This window comes from Bos mutus, chromosome 25 (genome assembly GCF_027580195.1).
Source record: "Bos mutus isolate GX-2022 chromosome 25, NWIPB_WYAK_1.1, whole genome shotgun sequence".
NCBI classification, from domain to species: domain Eukaryota; kingdom Metazoa; phylum Chordata; class Mammalia; order Artiodactyla; family Bovidae; genus Bos; species Bos mutus.
This window is the reverse complement of record NC_091641.1, coordinates 2,722,991-2,740,093: the sequence shown is the minus strand read 5'-3', so window position 1 is coordinate 2,740,093 and position 17,103 is coordinate 2,722,991. Positions and strand designations below refer to the sequence as shown.

Sequence of the window (17,103 nt, the reverse complement as noted above, 5' to 3'; positions counted from 1 at the left end):
CTATGGTTATCGTGGGTCTCTGCTCTGGCTTAGAGCTGGCTGGTTACTTACTGGTTCCCCACTCCACCCACCGCCGGCCTCCCCACCTTGACTCTCTCCTCCTGCTGGTGCTCTCCGTCTGCTCCTTGTGCTGGCTGACCGGGGAGGAAGGGCAGGGTACTCTTTCCCTCTCAGTTTTAGGAGGGGCCCTGGGCCCTGGGTATGTGTCTCTCCCACGGAGGTAGTGTAATAGGGAGTTACTGGTTCTGCTCACCCATTGGTCAGCACAGCAGTGGGCCCCGCCTCCAAGCAGCCAGCTGTCAATGACGGCAGTGTTAGGGGGTGATTCAGCCAATGGTTGGTGGATTGATGCTCATCAGGTAGAGTGAGGTAAGAGTGTATTCTCGCCTTCTCCAGGGGGCCGTCCAGCTCACCCAAGCTCAGACCCGCAGGTGAACTGGGGGGCCCAGGGAATAGGCTCCAGGGCCCTCCCCAAGGCCACCCCCTAGCCAGGCCCAGGCCTTGAGGTGGCAGTGACCCTCTCCCCCATCCCCAGCTCTGACTGAATAGCGTGAGACACAGTCTTCGAGACGTGGTCCTTGCCAACTGGGCAGCTGAGGGCTTGCTGGGTCCTGGGCGCCTGGCATCTTCAGCGATGACAGCTGGGCAGGGTCTGAGGCTCTGGCCCTTAGGGGGCCACCCTCTGAGCTCTCTCTTCTCCTTAGCCAGGACTGGGACCTCGGAGGGCAAGCATTGTGCCTGGTGACCCGGCCTTTTCTTGTCAGGACAAAGAGTAACATTCGTTTGTTAGAGACTTAGAGGAACATGGTTACCTGACCTCAAGGACAAAGGATGTGATGCCGAGAAGTCTGCATCAACTAACCGTGCTCCTTCCTCACCTTTCCTAGGAAAGGGCTTTGCTGAGAGCTTTTGAGGAGTTTGGGGTTTTTAAGGCATAAGCCACCCATCTTCTTGAATGACTCTTCTCCGGGGCTTCCTCAGTTCCAAACTCTTGACACTTTGGGATTGTTTGCCTCATTGTGTGTTGAGGGCAAGGACTTGTGTTTCAGTAACAGTAGGAGGTGCTAATAGTCTGAGCCTAGGACCTATTTCTGCCCCTCGCCCACAGGGATAGGGTTTTCTTTTCCTGCTGCTGCTTCTTCCTGCCACATGTGGTAGGTATTACCCATGATCTGGGTGCAACAAAAGGGTTTTACTAACCCTTCCTCCAGCAACATAGGACTTTTGTTCTTCAGGAGAGAAATTTCTGGAAGGATGGGGCTTCCTGTGTTCCCACTGCCCTCCTCTGGCCCAGGGGAGTCTCTGTGTGATCTCCAGCTCCTCCCTGTGTTCCTCCTCTCTATCTGTCACAGATCACCACCAATTCAGTGATTTAGAGTAGCTCACAGTTCTGAGGCCACATGACCCGGTGGAATGGCCATGCACTCTGCTCGGGTTTCCAAAACAAAATCAAGATGCTGGACAGGCTGGCCTCTTCTCCGGGGCTTCTGGGGAGAGTCCGCTCCTGGTATGCAGAGTCAGGGGAAGTGGGTTTCTGGCCGTCTGGGCTGGAAACCCTGCCCTGCTGCCTGCTCTGGGCTGAGGTCGTCCCTCAGCATCTTCTCACACTCACACCTACCTCCAAAGCCAGAGACGATGGCCGGGCTCCTGGGGTCCTCCCTTTCATGTCTCTCCTCTCCTGCCCCCATCCATTGCCAACTCAGAGATGAAGTGTCCTGCTGATGTTTTTACATGAGTCTCACCACCTCATTTGTTTATTTCCAGGTTTTCTTAGTGTCTTTGCAAAGGCTTAGAATCGGACTGTAGCCAAGGCGGCTTGGTCCTGTCTGCATAGTCAAGCTTGTTTCTACCACTAGAGAGTCTCGGAGGCCAGAGCTGAGCCTCCAGCTGACGGTAAGTTCTCAGCAGGAGAGCAGAGCTTTAGTGCTCAGAACATGCCCCAGGCCTCAAATGCCAGGCGTCCCAAATTAGAATAACTCTAAGAAAGGTGACCCAGGGAGCAGCCTTCTCCTTGGAAAGAGGGATCCCCTTTTTTTTTTTTTGAGGGATCCCCTTATTATCCCACTTGGTAGCTTAGGGCTGAAGTTGGAGGCTCACCATGTGGGGCAGCCGCTGAACCCTGAAAAGGGCCCCTAAGAGCAGCCTGGGACCCTCTTGCAGGCAGAATTGGGTGATGTCATTGCCTTAGGGGATCACCTAGGATTCGGTCTGGGGGGAAGATTTCCAGGAGGAGAGGGGGTCTCCTGCCTTAGCGTGTGAGAAGCATGAACTTGGAGGGAAGGGCCTCCCATGGTTCTGAGAGTGACAACCCACCCCCCTCCCACCCCAGCCACCAATTTCTCTCCACTTATCTGCGTTTACTTCATTGTCTGCTGTCCATCCAGCTAGATTTCTAGCTTGTCATCTGATGTCACCTCCATACCTGACTTCTCGTGACCCATAACCTTCCCTCCTAGTTGAGTCAAGGCCCAGACTTTGCTTTCTTAAATGTATTTCGTTTTTCCTTCTCCTGTTAAAGACGAAAGGAAATAGGCATGAGAGGGGTGTTCAGAGCCACCCAGCTCACTAGAGGCCGAGCCAGCACTAGCACCCAGGGCTCCTGTCCGGAGGAGGCCTGGCGGCGCCCTTGCTAAACACTGCCCCTCCCCACTCTCCACCCCTTCAGACTGTCTCAGGGATTTCAGCTCCTCTGGGTGCAGGACTCTGATAGGAGGTCATGGAGAGAGGACCCAGTAAGATGACACATGTAAATTTTTATGAAATACGTAAGTTTTAAACAATGAGCGCATTTTACTGTTGAAAAACTTAGAAAACAAATCCTATGATGCAAAGGTAACCACTGTTAACATTTTGCCTGTTTTCTACAGAAGTTTTTTCTTGATGTGTTTATGAAAACCCATTCTATGATAAAGAAGCAGGAAATGGGGTAGCAGGTCACAGGCCACAGAGCATAGAGGGTTTCTGACCCAGGCTTTTGACCCAGATGGTCCTGCCTGCCTTTCCCAGTGGGCTTCCTGGGGCTGCCATCACAAAGCATCGCAAGCCTAGTGGCTTACACAACAGACGCTGAATCTTGCCCAGCGCTGGAGGCCAGCGGGACCTGCCCCAGGCCTCTCTCCAAGCTCCTGGAGGCTTGCCGGCCGGCCGTGGCATTCCTCGATTTCTGCTGCATCATCGGACCTCTGCCTTCCTCCTCTGTTACCCATCTCTGAATCACATGCTATGTGCCCTGCTTTTTTCCACTTGCTGGTATTGTTGGAAGATCATTCCATCTCAAATATTTATACTATTTTATGTTGATTCATAGCTTTAGCATGCTTTAATTTGTATCATAATTTATCAACCATTCTCTTATTTTTCAGCAGTTCAGTAGCCTCCATTTATTTATTAAAAAAAAAAAAAAAAACACCCTCAGAATTCTTTATGGAGTTTCCTGTCATTCTAGAGTTTTAGTATCTCTGCAGAATTCTTGGATCAAACTCCAGTGTGTCTCTGTCCTGAGTAGGAACATACGTAGCACCAGGAGAGAGATAGGTGTGGGGTCCAGTTGATGCTTCCAGCCACAGTAAATCTGCTCCTGAACCTTCGTGTTCCTGTTCCCTGGGAAAATGAGGAAAGGAGGAGGAGGGCTCAGGAGAAGCCATCAGATCTTGTCCCGTATTTGGTAAGTGGCAGAGCCTGACCAGGACCATTTCCTGTGCAGGAGTCAGCACAGTTGAGCCAGGACAGGTCTCAGTAATAAAAGTGACTGTTGACAAACTGCAGCCATGAGAGGAGAACCGAACAAAATGTAGCAGGATCCACAGATAGAACCAAGCACCCCAGGTTAATAGACTTCCAGTTGCTTGGCTGAGTGATACTGAATGGACTCTGCCTTCTAGTATCCATTTCCATTTTTTCCCTGTGGATTTCCTCAACACCCGGTGATACAAGCTTTGGGTTAGGAGATTAGTAGGCTACAGATATTTTTAGAATAATAATTTAAAAGATATGATGATATACGAAATGCCTGTTTGTCATAGAAAAGCTTAGAAAATTCATCAAAGTAAAAAGAAAAAGGTAAAAATGGTTGTTATCCAACTATACAAAGCTAACTACTACTTGCATTTTGTCCTACATCATTTCAGAGATTATTCTGTGTGTGTGGGGTGCGGGGGAGACAGAGAGAGAGTTCAAGATGCTTTCAACCACCTTTTTCAGTTGCCAGTATACTATCATAAATAGTCTTCTATGATTTTATTAGCTACATCATGTTTATTTCCCTTTGGCTGTGGTATATTCATTTAATTAGTACTCTATAGTTGGATATTTAGTTATGTCTGCTTTTTTGGAGTTTTACCAAATTGTAATAAATATCTTGGCCGCTAAATCTTTGCCCAAACTCATGACTGTTTCTGCAGAATAAATTTCTATGAGTTAAATTTCTGGGTGATGGCAGGGGAGGGTAGTAAACTGCATGGTGATGACTGCGACGCAGAGATGTATATTCTGTTAAGCAGAAGAAGAGTTCAAATTCAAACCTCAAGGTCAGGTCCCCATCACATTCCAAGGTGAAGGCTTTGCTCTGATAAACGGGGTTCTTGGGAGGAGCCCCTGCCACCCTGTGGCTGGGGTGTTAGAGCAGTTGATTCTGAGGCTGGAGCCAAGGCTGGCCTCTCATGTCCTCTCCTCCCCACCCCGATCTCTGCCTCCACAGGTGTCTGCTTTTCCTAGACCCGCAAGGAAGGACCATGGGCCAGGTGAGTGTGGCACTTGTTTACACCGTGCTTTTCGTTTTCCCGTGGACTTCAGGATGCTTAAAAGAATTCGTCCAGTAAAACACAATGCCAACAGAAATCAGGACCAGTGAAAACAGGAAGATACTGGAAGATCAAGGCCACGGGGAGGGCAGGGCAGGCACACTACACAGGCTGCTGGTTATTAGCTGCCCTCTAAACTTGCGTCCGACGTGTCTGTCACTTTAAGAAGACAGATTCCATCCAATACATGACTTGTGTTGTCTGGGACAGACATATCACCCTCTCAGGGAACATAAAGCTTTCCAGGGTATTTAGACATTTATGTGATGGGTCTTCACACGTCAGATGTAATAGGCAGGGTCCTCAATAACAACAACATTCAAATAAATGCAACAGCAGATCTCCTGTGAGTTTCCCCTGCCCTCACAGTATCAAGTATGTACTATATCAATATAGAAATTCTGTGATTACAGTTGTTGCAGGGAGTCAGAATACTCAGGTCTACATAAACAGCCTTGTTAGGGTTCACACTGACCTAGATAAAACACTCCATGATCCAGAGGAACAAACGGATGAGTGGTATGTTCTTTGAACTGCTGTTTCTGATAATTCTGGACACAGATAGAGCCTGAACAGCTCCAAGCTTCAGCAGGGGCGGGGGAGATGGTCTGAGCTATCCTGCCTCCTCTCTCTGTGACTTTAACCTCAGCCACTGCCCTTAACCCCACCCACTTGTGTCCTTTCTCAGTGGCCATCCATATCTTTCTTCAGACATCATGACATCATGTATTCTATTGCCGGTCACCGTCAAATGCCTCCAGTCCTAAAGGGCCTCCCTCTTTACCCCACGCTCCAAGGATGCTGGTCAGAGTCCCGGAAGTTACAAAGCCTGAGACCCAGAGCTAGTTGAGGACAAAGACAGGCTCGAGGCAGCACCCCAAGCTGTGGGAAGAGCAGGCGTGCCACTAGGACTTGGAACGTTCTGCCCAGGGACCCAGACCTCACTAGGGGTCTCCCTTGTTTCCATGACTCCTTTTCTCATATCAACTTATCCCCATGACCAGAAATAGGGCTCCCACAGCACACATTTACGAATTCTGCCACAGAAAAAAATAGTTTTTCAGGAAACACAACTTTGTTTTCATAGGACTATATTTCACCAAAGTGAAATTGAAAACTGTCTCTAAATGAGATGTACTTTAAGTGGAAAATACACACCAAGTTTTGAAGATGTGATATTTAAAAAGGATGAAAACTGGAGCTTCCTTGGTCCAGTGGTTAAGACTATGCTTCCAATGCAGGGGGTACAGGTTCCATCCCTGGTCAGGAACCTAAGATCCCACATACCACGCAGTGCAGTCAACAAATTTTAAAAATTAAAAAAGAATGAAAACTATACCTGTATACATGGACTCCTTTCTCTGCTTTCCTCTTGTTACCACCTTAACTTTGCCTGTATCTCATGTTGATGATTATAACTGTGCCTGAATTTTATTTATTCTCTCCGTGATTCCTACCTCATGATACAGCAATCATCTACATCAGATTGTCTTTTGTAGTTCCCCTTCTTAAGTGCTGTGATGGAGACCCTCTTGCTTGCAGGAAAAAAAACGTCATTTGTTCCATGATCTGATCCCTCCGCCCGCCACCCCCCAAAATATCCCCCTTATACACACACCTTTACACTATCATTCCCAATTTATTCCTACTTCCTACAAAATTTCCCCATGACTTCTTGGGTCATGCTTCTTGATAGGAATATCTTTCCAACATCAGAACACACTTTATTTTTCATGATTCTGCTCATCTACAAACGCCAATGAAGCTTAACATCAGGATGTTGAATCTGGCTGCTGTCTTCGTGTCCTGTACTTAAATGTCCTTACATCATAGCCTTCAGTGTATTGTTACCATACAGCAGTCTCTTACATTCATCTCATACCACCAGGCAACAAGCGCCCTTGAACAGGAGCACTGTGGCATTCAGCTTTCAACCCCAAGCATCATGCAGAACACCAGTAACATACCTGGTCCCCCACCGATGCTTGCTCTCTAAATGGAAGGATGGATGGATGAATAGAGATCCAGAAGGCAGACACTTTCTAATGATTTTTTTTTCTCTCCCACAAAATGCAGTACCAAGTTAGGGGCATGCTAAGCTTCCTATGTAACTGAACATGGGGAAACCTGCCCTCTGAAGGTGGTAAGATCTGTCTCCTCTACACCTCTGCCATAATACCCTGTGCCGAGCACTCCAGATTAATCAGGAATGTGCTGTTCCAGGGGTCCTTGTCATTCAGAGACGTGGCTGTGGGCTTCACCCGTAAGGAGTGGCAGGAGCTGGACCCTACACAGAAGACCCTGTACCGGGATGTGATGCTGGAGAACTACAGCCACCTGGTCTCCGTGGGTGAGGAAGGTTTCCAGTTCCCCCCACCCCTGCTTATGTCTGAGTTCCTTCCTTTCCAGTTACATAAGACCCCTTAAGTACTCAAAATGTTTGTCCTGGGGTTTCAGTCATCAACAAGTCCTGTTCTAATCTCACCTGGATTATTGGTGAATTTTCCTCCCAAGTGAAACAGCTATTCTTTGGCTGAGAGGTAAATATTCATTGTGCGGCCTGAGCCTTCAGCTTCCTTGGGTGTCCCAGATGGCTCAGCATAAAACTCTTTTTAAAAATAATCTTTTGGCCATGCCACAAGGCATGTGGGATCTTAGTTCCATAACCAGGGATCAAACCCATCTCCCTGCATTGGCGGCATGGAGTCTTGACCACTGGACCGCTAGGGAAGTCCCTCAGGATAAATGTTGTAACTGTTTCTCGTGAACAGGATGTCAAGTCACCAAACCAGCTGTGATCTCCAGGTTGGAGCAGGGGCAAGAGCCGTGGATGGAAGAGGAAGAGATCCTGAGATGGAGCTTTCCAGGTGAGAGAACCAGTGTGCAGGGGGACAGAAGACATTGGGGTCTCAGAAGGTCACAAAGCAGAATCTCTGATTTTTATTTCAGGCAACTGTGTTAAAAGCCTTGAATCTTTGCAAGGAACTGTGGACAGCTGGCCGAAGACCTTGAGATGCCCAAATGATTTCTGCTACCTGTACCCATCACGTCACTGCATGATCACTTACCCTCCCATGGATTTTAGAGAAAGACATTCTTTTAAAATTTATTATTTCTTTCTACTCTGCCACCCTCTTCTAAGACCTTGCCTTCTCAGTCTTTCTCTAGAATCTTTAGGCTTACACTTTCCCTGGTTATGACACAGGCTTTCTCAAGCTCTCAGATATGTGTAGATTTGCCCTATTTTAGGAGAAGGCAATGGCACCCCACTCCAGTGCTCTTGCCTGGAAAATCCCATGGACGGAGGAGCCTGGTGGGCTGCAGTCCATGGGGTCGCTAAGAGTCGGGCACGACTGAGCGACTTCACTTTCACTTTTCACTTTCATGCACTGGAGAAGGAAATGGCAACCCACTCCAGTATTCTTGCCTGGAGAATCCCAGGCAAGATGGACGGGGGAGCTTTGGTGGGCTGCCGTCTATGGGGTCGCACAGAATTGGACACGACTGAAGCGACGTAGCAGCAGCAGCATTTTTTTTTTTTGGCCATGATGTGTGGCATGCAGGATCTTAGTCCCCAGATCAGGGATCAAACCCATGCCCCCTGCAGTGGAAGCAGAGTCTTCACCACTGGACTGCCAGAGAATTCCTGTACCACTCATTTTTATTTTAGTTTTCTAAAATAGTTTTCTCTGCTTCACTTTGAAATGCCTCAAAAAATTTATTTGCTATCTTTTATGTGACTTTAAATTCATCTTTCAAGACCATGTATGTAATGATAACCTGTCCCCATTTTGTCCGATAGGTTATAACTAAAGCTTTTCCCCCATCTCAGTGTATTCCCATGGGGAGCCGAGCCTTTGTTTTATTCACCCTTGTTTCTGCAGGATACACATAATGTATATCAACTAACCCTTTCTCCCTTCTAGGACAAGGATCCTTTCTCAAGTATCCATTCAGGGTGGTTGTTTTTAATCAGGGGTGTGCAGCAGAATCACTGGGGAAGCTTTAAAAATGCCCCTGGCTGGTCCCAGCCCAGAAAATTCTGCTGGGAAAGATCAGCCAAGGGAGTAGGAAGTGTGTGTAGTAGGAATAGGATTATCATAATTTAATATGGGCACTCAGGTTTGAAACCACAGTTAATCCTCCTTCCAAACACTACTTTTTAAAAAAAGTTTTACTTTTTATTTTTTCCCAAACGTTTCTGAAATAGTTTAGTCCTACCGTGTGCTCCTGAAGGCTCAGTTGGTAAAGAAACTGCTTGCAATGCAAGAGACCAAGGTTCGACCCCTGGGTCGGGAAGATCCCCTGGGGAAGGGAACAGCAACCAACTCCAGTGTTCTTGCCTGGAGAATCCTTGGACAGAGGAGTCGGGTGAACTACGGTCGTCCATGGGGTGGCAGAGTCGGACACGACTGAGTGACTAACACTTTCATGGTGCTCCTGGAAAGATAAACACGTCTGTGACCTTGTTGTTTTTTTTCCTAGAAGTTTCCCAAGTTGATAGGCAACGGGAACACGGAGAGGAACCTCTGAAGCAAGTAGAACTCCCAGACAAGAAACAACTGACCCCGGAAGGGCACCACGCACCTAACACGGTTGGAAAAAACACCTCTCAGGACACAGACATCGTGCCTTCAGAACAACAGGCCCCACGGTGTGAGTCGTGCGGCGCCGCCTTGCCGGGCAAGGCGGACGTCACTGTCACTCCCAGCGCGTACCTTGCGAGGAGGAGGTTCGAATACGATGCACAGGGGAACCTGTTTCTCTACTCGAAGCTGGACCCTCCCCGTGCCGGGGCGCGCCCACGCCACTGTAACCGGTGCCGAGAAGCCGTAAGCCGTGCCCAAGCCCTTCATGCCGACCAAGGAGCCCACAGTAACGAGGAACCCCGCAAACGCACCGCAGGCGGGAAGGGCCTCTCCCACAAGTCAAGACTCATTGCCCGTCACAGAGTCCACAGGGAACAGCCACCCTCAGGGCGGAAGTTCCGGGGGGGAGGCGGTCCGCCCCGGCAAACATCCGGGAAATCTGACGGACCCGAAACGCCGCCGAAACAGGAAATGCCTTAGAAAGCTCTTAGGGGAGACGAACTTGCGCATCCCCCAGACCGTTCTGACTGGAGAGAAGCCTTTCAGGTGTTCCGGCTGTGAGGAGATCTTCTTCCACAAGTCGCGCCTCATCGAATACCACAGATGTCACACGGGAGAGAAGCCCTACGGTTGCCCAGAGTGTGGGAAGTACTCGTCCCAGATGTCCTGCCTGATCATCCATCAGAGAGCGCACGCCCGGGAGAAGCCCTACGGGTGCGGGCGGTGCAGCAAGGCCTTCTTCCGGAAGTCGCACCTCATCCTCCATCAGAGGATGCACACGGGAGAGAAACCCTACCAGTGCGCCAAGGCCTTCTTGCAGAACTCTTGCCTCCTCATCCACGAGAGGACCCACATGGGCAGGAGGCCCTACGAGTGCTCTGCCTGCGGGAAGACCTTCGCCCAGGAGGCAAACCTCCTCCGACACCACAGGATTCACACCCGGGAGAAGCTGTATGGACAGGGTGAGACAAGGCTTTCATCACGAATTCCCAGCACACTGAGGAATGAAGACCCTGTGGACTTTGTGAAGGTGGAAAACCCTTCGCCGGGAAGTCCAGGGCTAACTGCGGGCAGAGCGTCATACCAAAGTAAAACCCTAACAATTTAGAGAATCAGGAAAAGCTTATTATTTTTTAAAATTTTAAATCTTTTTGCCACACCACCATGGCATGTAGGATCTTAGTTGCCTGACCAGGGATCAAAATCGTATGTCCTGCATTGGAAGTGCAGAATCTTAACCACTGGACCCACCAGGGAAGTACTGAAAAGCTTATTCTCTTAAAACTAAGAAGGGTAATGACTCTGTAGAGGGATTTAGTCTTACAGGATAAACTTAATTATGAAGTGTATCTATGTCTCATAGTAACTATGGCTGTTGAGCTCTGAAGTCAATGAATAAGTTAAACTGTTAAGACAGCATATTGAATAAGGCTGAATGAGGCACAGAACAATCCCAGGGGTATACAGGGGCTATGTTCCTGGACATGTTCCATAAAAATAATTTTACTTATTTTTGAATTGCATTTATATTTGAACACAATTGTGAACTTGTAGATGTAGATACCATAATATGGAGGATGACATCTATCAAGAGTTTCCACACTAATTACACCCTTTTGTCTTTAATATATGTTATAACTGGAACATTCCAAATTTACTACTCAACCAGAAGTCTATACACAGTACCACATACCATTTGGTTTTTTGTTTGCTGGCAGATATTACAGAGCACCCCTTGGATCAGGAAGCCAGCAACTTCATGAGGTACCCTCATCTCTGTCATCCAGTTCATAAGTCATGTTAAATGTGCAAGGTTGGGGCTCCCTTTTCTGGCATTATAGTGGACCATCTAAAGTGAAAAACGTTCCACTAAAAGAAAAGTGAGACTTCAAATATGTATTGGCTCAGATTTAACAAAAGACATACATTAGCATGCATATATGCATGCAGTATATATGTGTAAATATGCATATGTATATACATGCAATATATGCCTAGCTGAGTAATTAGAAATATTCACATCTAGATGTACTCAATGTATATCTGTTGAGAGTTTAGCTACATTGCTCGCTGGTATTGCTGCCTCGTCATCCATCATATTTGGTCAAGAGGCTGCAGGGACCTTAAGCTGATAATAGTAGCCCCTCAAACAAGGACATGCCCAATGGCAGCGATAGGCCACAAGCAGATATAAGTCCCTGGTGTGACTTCCAGCCCTTATGATCAGCAGCCTGCCTCCCAATGTCTGTGTGCCTTACACCTCTCAGCCGGCACCCTGTGAGCTCATCAGAACCCTACTCTGTGGGTTTGAATTGACTGATATGGTCCTCACCCAGCAACCCCAGAGCATGTCTCCTGTGGGCCCTAATAAAGGCATGTGTACCAAGTCCAGTCTGTCTGCACTCCATCTTGACCTCCCCTCCAGGCATGCTGTGGACTCAGTCCAGGCCCTGTGAGTGTTAAACGAGTCTATTTCAATTTCTCTGTGGTCTGTTCAACACACTCATCGTCTTGCACCCTGTGCTCCACTTAGTGAAGTCTCTTAGTCATGTCTGACTCTTTGTGACTCCATGGGCTGTAACCTATCAGGCTACTCTGACCATGGGATTTTCCAGGCAAGAATGCTGGACTGGGTAGCCATTTCCTTCTCCAGGGGATCTTCCTGACCCAGGGATCAAACCCGGGTCTCCTGCATTGCAGGTAGATGCTTTACCATCTGAGCCACCAGGGAAGCCCCTTAACAAGTGTTAATTTAACAGAGTTTTGACACCTGGGAACAAGATGGTAACAATTGACAATGGGAACAGTCTTGCAATTGGGTACTGGAGAAATGCCTTTCAGCTGTGAGAGCTCCAGGGCTCCCCCAGCTGGGATGTTCCATCTGGGGGGCCCCCTGTGCTGCCATCTCCCAACCCCCAAGTGCAGGCGCCCCAGAATCCCCCTGGAACGCTGCTCTTGGGGGCTGGTTTGAGGGGCTAGGGGTGTGTCTCCTGCCTGTTACCGCCCCACAGAGGGTGAACTCCCCCAGCAAATGTTAGACTTGTAGTGTGTTGCCCCGTTTCAGGCGCAGACCCAGCTGTCGACTAATAGCAGAGCTGGCCTCGGTTTTCCGAAAGGTCCTGTCGGGACAGGTGAGGGCTGGAGTGCTCAGTGCCTAGAACCACCAACTCACCAAAGCATGGGTTCCAGGCTCTGAGGTCCTAGCTGTGGGGACCCTGTAGCCTGTGCCCTGGTGGGGGTGACCCTAATCCTGCTGGGGCTGATGGGACCACCCTGAGGGAAAGCGGCCGCCTACGAGTCTGGTTGCCAGGGAGCCCACTGCAGACCTTTATGGCAATATGTGTCACCCAGTTGCTCAGCTGTGACTCTTTGGGATTGTACCCTGCCAGGCTCCTCTGTCCATGGGATTCTCCAGGCAAGAATACTGGCGTGGGTTGCCATGCCTTCCTCCACGGGATCTTCCTAGGGATTGAACCTGAGTCTCTTGTGTCTCCTGCATCGGCAGGTGGATTCTTTACCACTAGTGCCACCTGGGAAGCCCTTTGGTAACACCTCTAAGGCCAAATCGTGGGTGGGGAGTGGGAGTGGCAGGTAATAGAGAATTAGAAGCCAAAATCTGGAACTGGATTGCATCTTTGAAAGCTGCTAAGAGAGTAAACCTTGAACATTCTCATTACTAGAAAATAAAATTTGGCAGCTACATGAAGTGATGTTAACTAGAGCTATTATGGTGATACTTTCTCAATGTATACAAATCTCGAATCATTGTATGCCTGAAACCAATGTGATGTTATGTGTCAGTTATCTCTCAATAAATAAATAAACTGAAAATTGAAACCTGATGTGTCTCAAGATTCAAAATATTCTGAAAGACTTTGTACAGCAGGAGGGGGAGAAGAGGTGCTGCTACTCTGCACCATGGAATTCAGCCAAAGACCCACGAGTGGCTAAGACTCCGAGCTCCCAATTCAGGGGGCCCGGGTTCAATCCCTGGTCAGGGAACTAAATCCCATATGCTGCAACTAAGACCTGGTGAAGTCAAAGAAATAGATATTAAAAAAAAAAAAAGAACCCAGGGATGGAGGACCACCATTAGCAAACGCAGGCTGGCTCCCCACATGGACTCATCTTGGCTCCAAAGCAGCTGCAGCCACCCGTGCTCAGCATCTATACAGCTCCAATACCCTTGACCCCCTGTCAAGGACCCAGGCTTCCTCGGCGGTGGCCAACACTCTCATCTCATGCAGCCTGGATAACAGGCCCGCTGGTGGCCCTTGGGACTAACCCAGTCCCAGGAGATGCACTGAAAGCGATCAGCTGCAGACACCAGGCTGTTAGAATGGCCGTCCCTCAGCATCTCTGGAGTGAGGACCTCCTCACAGCTGTAGGATTTGGGGAAGAATTGTGGGAGGGGGCTTCCTGTGTGCCTCAGGTTCCTGAGCACTGGCCTCAGAGAAGCAGAAGGTAAGAATGGAGCTGGCACAGACAGATGGCCAGGGAACCCTTCCATAAGATTGTTTTTTTTTTTTTTTCTTTCTTTCTTTTTCAGTCTCTTCCTCATGTCCTCCTCTCTTTTTTAAATTGAAGTAAAATCAGTTTACGATGTTGTGTTTCAGGTGTATAACAGCGTGGTTCGGTTATAGGTCTATTTTTCAGATTCTTTTCCCTTATAGGTCATCACAGAATGTTGCATTGAGTTCCCCTGCTATACAGTAGGTACTTGTTGGTTACCTATCTTATGTATAGTAGGTGTGTATTTGTTAATCCCAAACTCCTAATTTATACCCCCCACTGCCCCCGCCACCACCCGCCCTCTGCTTTTCCCTTTGGTAACATTGTTTTCTGTAATCTAGAGATGATCATACTAAGTGAAGTCAGCCAGACAGAGAAAGACAAATACAGAGCTCTTCGGGGTCTCTCTCTCTTTTTTAAAAAAACATTTTATTTTAAAATTATTTTTATTTACTTATTTGGCTGCATTGGGTCTTCATTGCGGCATGTGGGATCTTTAGTTGCAGCACGTGGAATCTAGTTCCCTGACCAGCGATCGACGAACCTGGGCTCCCTGTATGGGAAGTGTGGATCCTTAGCCACTGGACCAGCAGGGAAGTCCCTGGGTCTCTTTCATAAAGGCACTAATCTGACTCATGAGATTAGTGAGGTCTCCACCCTCATGACCTCATCAACTCTAGAGATCCCCCACCTCCTAATAACAGACTAATAATGGGGAGCAGTTTTCAACATGTGAATTGCAGGGTAGGGGGGACACATTCAGTCTACAGCAGGTATGATGATGGGACTTACTGCTGAATTATACAAGGGATTTTCATAGATGGAAAAAAGCAGCACGAAGCAGTATGAGTACAAGTGTGACAGTTTGAAGCTTATTTTGGTGAATGCCTTGAACCAGTCGCAGTTCATCTCACATAAAACAAACTCCACAGATCTTAAGGACGCATCTTGATGAAGTTTTGCACATACATATACCCATGGAATCACCACCCAAGTCGGCATATAGAATGTTGCCAGCATCCAGGCAATCTCCCTGTGCCCTCTGCCAACCCAAACCCTTCCCCCAGTTAACCACCACCACGACATCAAAAGCCACACATGAGCTTGTCATTGGCCTTTACTTAAATGGGAGCATCCAGTATGTGTTCTTTGCGTCTTGCTCCTTACACTATTACATCTGTGTTGTTCTCATTTTTTTGTCAATAGCAGTACCTCATTCTTTTTTGTTGTTTGTAGTATTCCACTGCATGAACATGCCACAGGCTGGGTTTTTTAAACATTTTTTTAATGTAGATTATTGTTTAAATTCTTTATTGTGTTTTTTTAATATAATATTGCTTCTGATTAATGTTTTGGTTTTTTGGCCACAAGGCATGTGGGATCTTAGCTCCCCAACCAGGGATCAAACCTGCACCCCCTGCATTGGAAGGCAAAGTCTTAACCACTGAACCGCCTGGGTAGTCCTGCCACAGGCTGTTTGTATCTATTCTGTGTTCATGAACATGTGGATCATTTCTAGTTTTTGTCTATTATAAACAGTGCTGCCATAGACTTCTCCTACGTGAGTACTCACTCCTTTTCCAAAGATACCGTGTGGCTATGACTCAGAGCAGTAGTTCTCCACCAGGGATGACTTTGTCCCCAAGGCATGTTTGCCAATGTGTGACAACACTTTGGATCATCACATCTTGGGTAGGGGAGTGCTGTGTGCCACGTGGGTAGAGACAAAGGATGCCATTGAGGGCCCTATAGTGCACAGGTCTGTACCCCCCTCAGAGAGATCTATCCACTCAAAATGTCCATAGAAGCAGAAGAACTAGGCTGGAGCCTGATTTTGGGGTCCTTGTCTGCTGCCTCCAGGTTGTGTCTAGTGGGCCTTGGGGAATCATAGATGGTTCTGGAATGTGAGGTTTCCATCCAGGAGAGGGGATTTCAGAAGAGACCCCTCCTGGCATCAGCATTAGGTGACATTGGCCTGGTGGGCAGCACCTGGCGTCCTGGGGCCCACGGCCCGCCACAGCGCCCCCTGCACATCGCGGTTCCGCAGTGTGTAGATGGCCGGGTAGAGCAGGGGGGTGAGGTTGATGTAGATGAGCGAGACTAGCTTGTCCTCCTCCAGGGAGCGGCTGCGCGGGGGCCGGGCGTACATGGCCGTGGCACAGCCGTAGTGTAGCACGGCCACCGTCAGGTGGGACGCCACGGTGCTGAAGGCCTTGCGGCGGCCTGTGGCCCCGCCAACCCCGAGGATGACCGCCAGCACCCGGGTGTAGGAGAGCAGGATGAGGGCCAGCGGCAGCACCAGCAGCAGCAGGCAGGCCGCCAGCAGGGCGCGCTCCTGCAGGTCCCGGTCCCCGCAGGCCAGCACCAAGACCGCCGGGAGGTCACAGAAGACGTGGTTGACCAGGCCCCCGTGGCAGAAGGGCAGCTGGAATATGGCTGTGGTGAGGCCCAAGGCCAGGAGAGAGCCCCCCAGGCCACAGCAGGCCAGGAGGCACCAGCAGAGCCCCATGGTCATGAGCTGGGGGTAGTAAAGGGGGTGACAGATGGCCAGGTAGCGGTCCAGGGCCATGGCTGCCAGCAACAGGCACTCGGAGCCCCCCAGTGCCACAAAGAGGCCCATCTGGGCAGCGCAGGTGGAGAGGCCCACCGCCTGGCCCCCGGGCGGCAGAAGGAAGCCGGCCAGCATGGGTGGGGTCAGCACCAGTGTATAGGCCACCTCCACGGCAGACAGGGCCCCCAGGAAGAAGTACATGGGGGTGTGCAGGGCGGCGTCCACCACGGCCAGGCCCACGATCAGCAGGTTCCCCGTCAGTGTGGCCAGATAGAGCGGCAGGAGGAGGGCAAAGAGCAGCGCCCGGAGCTCTGGGGGCCACCCCGAGAAGCCCAGGATCACGAACTCCCATGGGGCGCTCCAGTTGGACTCAGGCCAGTGGCTCATCATCAGAACCTGGGCAAGAAGCAGTGGGGCCTTCTCTTCTTGGCTTGTCTCACTGCCTTCCCTGGCCCGTCCATTGCTTCCCCTTCCTGCACCCACCCTAGGGATGCAGCGCTTTCTCCCCAACCCAGTGTTTCCCACCTCATTTCCTGCAGCCCAACGTCCTCCAGTAAGTCAAGACACTTGGAGCCACGATCCACCCTCCCTTCTGGCCTCCTGCGCCCCACTGCATTTCCATGCACCCAGGGGTCTCCTTCACACCTGCCTA

The 17,103-nt window shown here is 49.4% G+C and overlaps 2 protein-coding genes and 1 long non-coding RNA gene across 3 annotated transcripts; 1 reads left to right on the top strand and 2 right to left on the bottom strand.

The window, feature by feature from the left end:
• Nucleotides 1-3,461: 3,461 nt before the first annotated feature.
• On the bottom strand, nucleotides 3,462-9,752 carry LOC138985612 (uncharacterized). Its single transcript, XR_011462645.1, has 3 exons — nucleotides 9,518-9,752; nucleotides 9,021-9,239; nucleotides 3,462-3,600 (listed from the first exon to the last, which is right to left on the bottom strand). It is a non-coding gene; the product is annotated as an uncharacterized lncRNA (long non-coding RNA).
• On the top strand, nucleotides 3,530-13,230 carry LOC102268650 (zinc finger protein 568). The gene is made up of 5 exons (XM_070362707.1): nucleotides 3,530-3,664; nucleotides 4,697-4,739; nucleotides 7,023-7,149; nucleotides 7,571-7,666; nucleotides 9,285-13,230. Exons 1-5 carry the CDS (start codon nucleotides 3,609-3,611, stop codon nucleotides 9,866-9,868), a joined length of 906 nt encoding a protein of 301 aa, XP_070218808.1. The 5' UTR covers nucleotides 3,530-3,608; the 3' UTR covers nucleotides 9,869-13,230.
• Nucleotides 13,231-15,860: 2,630 nt separating this feature from the next.
• LOC102268924 (olfactory receptor 10AC1) lies at nucleotides 15,861-16,838 on the bottom strand. The gene has a single exon (XM_005887346.1). It carries the CDS (start codon nucleotides 16,836-16,838, stop codon nucleotides 15,861-15,863), a length of 978 nt encoding a protein of 325 aa, XP_005887408.1.
• Nucleotides 16,839-17,103: the final 265 nt, after the last annotated feature.